Here is a 9234-nt window from a genome sequence, read left to right as displayed (position 1 = left end):
GGCAGTTCTGGGCAGTGTTATGTCACCTTTCTGAGCCAGTTTCTGACTATTTTTTTCTGAGAGAATGCCTTCAGAGAGGTTTTGTTTCAGACATTGGAACAAAATAAGTACTTCTTATGAAGAGAAAGATGAATTTCTCTAAAATGACACTGCTGTTCTGGGAAATCTGGAATAAGGTAATTGATGAACTACTCATCTTTCCCCACATGTCCTCTGCTGGAAGGAGGACTGGTTGTATTTGCAACAGTCTCTATAGTTTGCCATGCTACTTCTGTTAAGTTTTTTTACCATCTGTTTCTTGCAAAAAATCAGGATAACTGGTCCTGTTTTTCTTTCCACACTTCCTAAAACAAGTAAAACACTTTCTAAAAAAACAAGTAAAACACTTCCTAAAAAAAGTAAAACTTGGCACTGTAAATGTTTTTGTTCTCGGATAGCTTTCCATTTCTCAAGGGCACACCCATGACTTGCAAGTCACAATATGTAGGTCAGCATGGCATTTGTGACCATCAGCCTGCTGCTTTAATTCTAGTGATTTTTATCTCTTCTCCTGGAACAAGGTTGATAATGGATCATGGAGGGGGTCCAGCCAGCTACCTGAAACAAAGTAAGATGTTCTTACCTTATATATTTGTACTACTTTAAAATTGTAGAAAGGAAAACTTACAAGAACCACACTATATAAAATAGCTCCAGATACATGACAGCAAAACAGAGTGGGTTTGCATGTACAGTGACTAATCTGCCTTAAGTATCTACAGAAATGGCAGTGCAAATGATGACTTTGTACTTACTACTACTAGTAAACTACTTTAACGAGTGTGTCTGTGTGTTTTGAGGCTGATTTGTGGTTTTTTTTGTGTTTGAGTTTTGTTTTTTGTGTGTGTGCATGTGTGCTTTTTTTTTTCTTTGAATTTGTGTTATGAGGGAATGAAATAAAGAATTTGCCTCAATGTACCTCCTGGGACTGCAGGGCACCCCCATCTGACTGTACCTTTATCCTTACTAATTTTCTTTTAGACCAACCTCGGACTTACCTCTCAATTACAACCTGTGAAGCAAAGATTTGGGGATCTAGATGTTAGTAATGACCTTGTTCTAGCAACTACATTGACATGTGCTTTCCAAACTTTTCAAAGTTTTAAAAACTATTCATTAGAAGAAAGATATGATTTACAAGCTGAATATTTCAATGAGTATCTTAAAAGTTCTGCATTTTCTTTCCTTGGTACTACTCATAAAATGGCAGCAAGAGATTAAATTGAAATGCTTTGTGCTACCTCAGAAAGTAAAGAACTGCTGTGCATGAAACTCTTACAGTGAGGAGAATTTCCAAAGCCTTTACAAAGACTTCCTGAAAGCATATATCTTAAAAAATCACAATATATTAAAGCAATAAGCAATACAGTGATCTCTGAGTAATTGAGCAACAGTGTGGATCAGTAAGAGTCATAACAAAAACAGAGATGTGAATTTTGCTGTTTTGAGAAAAGACAAACTCCTCATTCCAAGAGGAGCATTTTTCCAACAAAGGGGGCCTGACTGCAGCATCTTGGGAGTGGATTGGACTTTGGCTCTAAGTTGTAGAAACAGTTATGAAATTCTCACACCCTGTGTGATCTGTCTTCAGCTTCAAAACAACAAGTTTCACCCTTTGTAAGGGTAAAAAACAAGTGGAAATCTGTGGAAACAAATCAAGGTAACTAGAACAAGGTGACTGATTTTTTTCAATTATTAGTAGTATTTGCTATTATTTATTTAGAAATCCAGTGTAGTCAGTAGACAGAAATAGATATAATTCTTAGGCACTCCAGGAGCTCAGCTTAGTGCCTCTGAATTGCAATTAACTGTAGAAGGAATCTCAGAAAATTACCTTAACTAGGAGGAGCTTGGACTTCATCATAAATTATACTGTGCTTGAAGAGAGATTACTATAATAAGTGTCTTACTGCTTCCTGTGGTATGGTTAAGCAAAACAGAATAAATTCACCAAGAAAGAATCAGCTTGGTAAAGTAAAGTGCATCTACAAATGGCAGGATTTTTGTGTGTATGGGACCGGACCGCAGCTTGAAAAACAAGGGCTGTATCAACCAGGCCACTCATAAAGCATTACATTCCTTTTAAATTACTGGTCTATCTCTCTATCCCATGAGAAACACAAAAAGTCATACATAACTTCTAAATCAACCAATGTAGAATCAACAGATTTTGAAAGTATAAGCAATTTAATAATTCCACTAGTTAGATAACAGAAATAAAAGAAAGGTAATTTTAATGGAAAATTACATGGAAAAAACATATTTCTAGATCAGGCTACTTGACTATACGAGATTGTTAAGAAAGTTGATTTTATATGGTCTCAGTGCTTCTGTCTGAGAAAAAAAAAATAAATAAAATACCTGGACTTGTTTAGCAATAAATTGAAACTTGCTTGGTTTAGCGAGAGCTAGTGTGGCAGGAGTAGCTAAATATTTTTGTGGGAGAATGAAGAAAATGAGCAACAGAGTCCTTCATCCCTTAAGTATTAATATCTATTTGGGGGGAGATTTTTGGGTTGAGAAATAAGCATACTAGAAATGCTGCTGCTCTCATTGGTACTGAAGATGCCACTGACCTTGACAGAACTGTATCTTGTTTAATAATGTTATTTTTTATTCTCCTAGTTTATTTCTCCTACTTTGTGCAGTTCAGACAAACCTATCACAAATTAAAGTTTTTTAAATAAAAAATTTAAATCTATATATTGAGTTCAAATTTATTTTTTTAATATTGCTGAGTCATTCTGATCAGTTTAATAAAAATCCTTGATTAGGAAATAAAACTTTAAAACAATAATTCTTTCTTGGAAAAGGGAGTTAATTTTCTGTTAATAAGAACCTGATGAAAGTTTTCTGAATTTTTCAGAGTTAATTGTGTCTTAAAACTCTATATGCTCCACTACAGGGAGAATATGAGGTTCAACTTATCAGTTTGACTGAGATTTTATAAAACCAACATCAGTGGTGCACTGTGGATATGACCGTTTAAAATGATAATTGAATTTGGGAGAAATATCAATCCAATAAATGTATTATAAAGGCAGTGCTCTGCAGAAAAGAAGAAAAACCAGATGATCTTTAACTCTTCCAACCGAACCCATTCCATGATTCTAAGATTTTTAAAGATCCATTCCAGGCCAAACCTTTATATAGTTCAGCATTTCTATTTTAAGGCCTAAATACAGTCCTTCTAATACTTAGCATTATTCATATCCCCAAAACAGCCACAAGAGTAACTGTGAAGTAAAGGACAAGAACTGAATACCCCTATAAGACACATCTTGTTAGTCAGAACTTCTCTCCGTGTTACTCCTGAAGTCCTTTTTATGCTGTACCTAGAATATGGTGCATACACATTCAGCACAAGCATTAGATTTTGGTTCTAAAAGGACTTAACTGAATGTCTTCTGTCTGGAGATGTGCTGAGAATCAGCAAAAGAAAGTAAAAAGGTTAGTACTGAAAATAAAGGAAATAAAAAAGCTGAAAGGCTTGCTTAGGCTCTTGTTTAAGAAATATTGGAACAATGTTTCATTCTATAACTCAAATGCAGAGACTGTACACTTCTAGCCCTTTGATCAACACAGCAGAATCGATTCTGAATAGTAAATAGGGGATGAGAAATAACTTTATTTTTTTTTTTAAATGCAATATTTGAAAATGAAGTTGTCCATTATTCATCCTGCTGGTAGATTTTTCTTTATCAAAAAAAATATGGTTGCTTATCTTCTTTTATTTTAAAATATTTTAAAAAAATAAGATTTTTAAAACAACTTGTCATAGTTCGTATTTTTTAGCAAGGAATTTTTCTTTCCTTTCCTCCTGCCGTGTGTGTGTGTGTGTGTGTGTGTGTGTGTGTGTGTGTGTGTGTGTGTGTGTGTGTGTGTGTGTGTGTGTGTGTGCGCTCTGTGATGGGCCATTTAGTTGAACAAAAGAATAGGCTGGAGCCCTTAATGGTGGAGATTTGTTTCCTTGACAACGAAGGGGGGAGTTGGCTTTTGTGTGACTGGAAGGGGGTGGAGGCTGGGGGAGGAGACTCTCTCTCTCTCTCGGCCGGGGTGAGAGGCTGCTGCGGGCTGCAGACACTGCCGGGCTCCTTTGTTTTTTTTTTTCCTGTCGGAGGGGAGTTTCTGGCTGCTGCCCTTGGCTCGCCTCTGGCTGACTGCAAGCCCTGCTTACAACGGACCCTAATCAGCTGAAGTTTGTGAGTTTTCTTCCATTGGGAGAACTTTCTGGTTTATTGCTGTTGTTCCCCCCCTTCCCCCGCCCCCGGTGGCAGCCAAGGATCCAACAGCACCACCTGGTGACAGGCAATGGACATTACAAGTTCTGCTCCTCCAGTGATCCAACAGCGCCACCTGGTGACGACAATAGGACACTACAAGTTTTTTACACCTTCAGTGACCCAACAGCGCCACCTGGTGAATGGTACAGGACATTACAAATTTTGCATCTCCAGTGACCCGACGGCGCCCCCTGCTGACTGTGGTTGGAACTGCACCAAAGGGTACAAGAAATTGAACTATTTTCCTTTTGCCAGTTTATCGGTTTTGTTCATGAAGGGGATTATTGGTGGGTATAGGAGTAATACTTAGTTATTTTACTTGGGTTTTTTTTCCGTGTTCCTGTTAATACACACATACCTTTTAATAAAGGGCTGTTATTTTTTCCCTTTTCCATAATTTGTTTTCCTTCAATCGAAGCCTCTTGATTTTGGATTTATAATTGCTTGGAAAGAGAAGTTTGGGTCTTTTCCTCCTAATTCATCCTCAGCAAAAGACCCTTGTCTCATTTAAACTGGGACACAACTTTTCTTGTTCTTTCCTGAAAAGGTCATTTTCTTATCTCTTCTTATGAGGCAACGAGGCTTCTAAAATTTGCCCACTTATATACTGAACAACAAAACAGATCCCTCTACTGTTAAACTCTTGGGTCCCGGTTAATTTCAGTCATCTGTGCCCCTGCCAGATATATAATTCTCATTTAGCACTATTGTATTAGTTGCTTTTTGCAATAAGTAATTTTTATTCTGCTCTCCTAGGACAATGGACAACACCACCCTTTGTATAAATAGGAAATGAAGAGTATTGTCTTAAAAAGTGTTTTTCCAAGATTTAATAGTGGCTGAAGCCAAAGCTATTACTGTCTCCTTCAATAATATTGTCAATAACCATAAATCTGTTCTGAAACAATTTCATTTGTTTGGGACATAGAGATAAAATTATCAGAATCAAGTTTCCACTAGATCCTGCTTGTCTGCCAGGGCATTTACTCTCTGCAGGCTGCCCTGGTTGTCATCAGGCAGTGGAAAGAAACCAGAGCAGAAGTGTGGGTGGCTGGGCTGCGAGGGGGACCGGAGGCAGGCTGAGAGCATCATCCTGTGATGAGCCCTGCTGCCTACTCTGGCTGGCATCTGCTGCACTGTGAGTGTGTGGCTGCAGCAGGAATTCTTATGGGAAGGATCACATCCGAAATGGCCCTTGGTCTGCAGGGGCCCATGGCTGTGTCCCTCAGCACATGGGTGCACCCATGATGGGGCACAAGGAGAAGGGGAAAGGCAATAGAAGGGAAAAGCAGCAAGAGAGACTGTGTGAGGGAAATAACAATTTATTTCCTTTTCTTTGAATAAAGGGTTGCAGGAGCCCTGCTATTGCTGCCAGAAGAGTGGCCTCTTGCAGAGCTGGGGAGAGTCCTGGGGCTGGGGGCCTTTCTATTTGGGGGGTGCCCGGGTGTACTGGGATATTGATTGCTGCTCAGGACGAGACTGGACTGGCAGCGGCTGCCACCGTGGGCAGAGGGACCTGCCACCATCATTGCCTGTCCCAGCTCCTCTTGAGGCTGGTTCTGCTCTGCAGGGACAGGCACAGGAGGGGGGTGCCTGGGACCCCTGCGTAGGGTGGCCTTTGACGTACCAGCCTCTGCCTTCAGACTGGGTCCTGCAGGGCCACTGGCAGGAGACCCCTCCCAGGAGCAGTTGGAGCTGAAGCTTCTGGAGCTGGAGCTGGCTCTGGCCACAGGGCTGTTGTCCTCGTCTCTGACTGCACCAGAGCGCCGCAGCAGCCTCTGGGCCTCCTCGCTGCACTGGCCCACAATGATGTTGATAACACCATGGACCAGCAGTGCTGTGTGTTGCTCGAGGAGAGGCTCCAGCCCCTCAATCAAGGCCTGTGTGTTTGGCCCTTTGACACAGAGGTCGTGCAGAATGGTGCTCTCTGCGGCCTCAACCAGCCACCACCAGCTCCGGTATATTCCCTCCAGCCTCTGGCGCAGCCAAGGCCGCACAGGGTCCAGGAGCTGCTGCCGTTCACGGAAAAGTCCTGCCCAGACCTCAGGAAGAAGGCCACCCCCAAACTCCAGCCCTGAGGCCCTCTGCTCAGGTGAGGATAGTGTCCCCTGTGGAGAAGATGGATGGGATGCCACAGGGAAATAGGGGCTGTTCTCATCCAGGCTGTCAGGAGCTGTCCCTGCCAGGCTGCTGCCATCTGGCAGCTCCTTGGGGGCTGCGATGGCTGTCTCCAGATAGTCGTCTTCACTGTCAGAAAACCTGATAGTCTCTATCGTCCTTCTGCAGAGTGGGCACGATGGATTTCTCTGAGCCCATCGCAGGATGCAGCCCAGGCAGAAACGGTGGTGACAGGGCAGAGCAGAAGCCACGTCCTTCCAAGTGTCTTGGCAGATGGAGCAGTTCCTGTCTATCTCCGTGGCCATTTTTGTTCTCTGCAGCGCACTGGGGACAGCTGAGGATCAGGAGCTGCTTTCTCTCACTGGTGTCACACACTTCAGGAAGGAGAGGCCATGGTCACTGGTGTCCTGGGAAGAGGAGGAAGAAATGCTCAGGTCCCTTGAGAACAACACCTTCTCAGCTCCCTGCTTCCCTTCACCCACACCATGGCCACCCTTGGCGGGATGTTGTCCCACACAGCCAACCTTCACTGCTGCCAGCACCTGCAGTGCCCGGCTGCCTGAACCAGCCAGGGCCAGGGAAACAGGAGTGATTGCTCTGGCTCTGGCACTAAGGTCTGTCAATGACAGGCACCAACCATCACCAGAGAAGCCTGGTTCAATCCTCTTGGCCTCACAGTCTTGCTCAGATGGAGTTCAGGTTGAAGCCAGACTGGAAAAGGTTATGCCCAAGTCCAAATATAAGCAGTGGAGGACAAGATGTCCTTGTACATCCCTCCATGATGTCACAATCTGCTGCTCAGTGATATCACACTCAGCCAGCAGGTGATGTCACAATATAATACTTGTCCCGACTAACACACAGTGTCAGGAGAAAAAAGTGAAATAATGTTTCTTGTTTTCAATGTCTCTATTTTTGTCTTGCTGTTTCTCAACCACAGATGGCTGTGTGTCTCATCCCATGTCATGGTCTCCTGTGAGGGGCAGAGTGGTGGGACCAGTCAGCATGGACTGCCTGCAGCTGGATGACACCTTCTCTTCTTACTGCTTTTCCATGGGCAATGCCAGGATTTGGAGGACTTGGGTGGTCAGTGGCCAACCCTGGGTATGAGTCTCCCATCCCAGTGGGTCGTGTCCCTGCCTCAGGAAGAAGCAGAAAGGTGCATTTTGCTCCAGTCCATCCAGTGCCGCTGTCACTCACCCACAGTACCAGGTTCCTCTCTGCTTGCCAAGTCTCTATGCTTCTGGAAGACAGTGCATTGGTACTCTCCTTAAAAGCATGAGTGATGGAGCCTGGCCCCATACCTGCAGGAAGGAGCTGGAGTTGCTGTCCCTCCAGAGTAGGGTAGAAGGGCTGCAACCCTGCTCACGACTCTGGAGAGCCAGGATCCATCACCACCTGGGCTGGGCGGTCCCATTATCTCTTCTTGCCTCTGGCTGCTGTCATGATGCAGAGTCATTAACCCCAGTACTTATCTCTCCATTTGGAAGAGCATCATCTGTTGCTTTGAGAACTAACTGGTGTGAGTTGAGGATGCTGCATGCATCCACATGGCTCTGCTGCAGGGTGCAGAGATCTCTTCTCAAAACTGTGCAAATGGAGGGTGTCCCCTACCACACTTTGGTGATTAGCAATCTCTGCATGGAAAAAGATGGAATTTTTTTTATGAGGACTTTGTGTTGTTACTGAGAGGGTATTCCTCTTTGCCTTAATAAGGACCTGTTAAAGTATGCCATTTGTATTTCTTTTCATTTGGATTTGAACTTTAGTTGCCTTTTGAGCTGTAAAGATCCAAAGATGAAGGCAGCACCTGGAATTTCAGAGTATTTGAAATTCAGAGTATCCAAAATTCAGAGTATCCTGTTTCCTATGAAAGTTAAGGCCACAGATACTTCAGGAGATGCATCTCATACTTTAAAAGGACTCTACCCCAAGGTGCTGTGATACTCTGGAGTTCTTTTCACACATGTACACCACAACTTACCCTTATTATCTCACCGCCTCAATGGCATTTAATTTCTTTTTTCCTCCTATCTCATGTGCCCTGAAATCATAAAATGACAGAAAGGCTGGGCATGGAAGGGACCTTTAAAGGTCACCTAGTCCAATCCATGTGCCGTTGGACACTTTCCACTAGACCAGGCTCATCAGACCCTCATCCAAACTGACCCTGAATATTCCCAATGATGGGGTATCTGCAACTTCTGTGGGCATCCTGTTCCTGTATTTCACTGGACCGGAGGGGCAGAATTCCCTTCCCTGATCCACTGAATGTCCTTCTTTAGACACAGCCTAGTATACCATGAGTTTTCAGGGCTGCAAGCACATAGCACCGTCTCACATCCAATGTTTCGTTCTCTAGTATCCCCCTCCTCCATCTTTGCAGGGCTGCTCTGAATCCATTCATCATCCTCACCATTTTGTTAAGCTCTGTAACATGCCTTGACAGAAGAGGATGCATTTCACAAACTGGGTAAAAAGTTGTAGGTCTAAGGAAAGGGGGATGAGTCAAGTGGTGCCATCTAACTACAAATGGGTTAGATATTCAACCTTGACCAGATGAAAGGTTTGCAGGCTTGGGGTGCAAAATGTAGCATTTGGGGAAGGAGAAAAGGGCACAGAAATTCATCAGTAACCGATAAATAGCAGTATTAGAACATGTAGCATTTAATGGAAGGCATCTCTCTCTTTCAGGATTTTCCTGCTTGGGAAGACAGTATAAGTTCTGGCAGCTGCACTTATCTTTTGCTTGGAGGAGGATCTGAATCAGAGGAAAGCAGCACATGCTGTGATG

The 9234-nt window shown here is 43.3% G+C and overlaps 1 protein-coding gene across 1 annotated transcript; it reads right to left on the bottom strand.

Moving 5' to 3' along the window:
• Positions 1–5644: 5644 nt before the first annotated feature.
• On the bottom strand, positions 5645–6745 carry LOC126647505 (uncharacterized). Its single transcript, XM_050329803.1, has one exon. The coding sequence runs from the start codon at positions 6743–6745 to the stop codon at positions 5645–5647; it is 1101 nt and encodes a 366-aa protein (XP_050185760.1).
• Between the last annotated feature and the right edge of the window lie 2489 nt (positions 6746–9234).

The sequence above is a fragment of the Myiozetetes cayanensis genome, unplaced genomic scaffold (assembly GCF_022539395.1).
Source record: "Myiozetetes cayanensis isolate MyiCay16 unplaced genomic scaffold, myiCay2020 scf4, whole genome shotgun sequence".
NCBI classification, from domain to species: Eukaryota; Metazoa; Chordata; class Aves; order Passeriformes; family Tyrannidae; genus Myiozetetes; species Myiozetetes cayanensis.
Note: the sequence above shows the minus strand (reverse complement) of the source record. Positions and strands in the feature narration are given on the sequence as shown.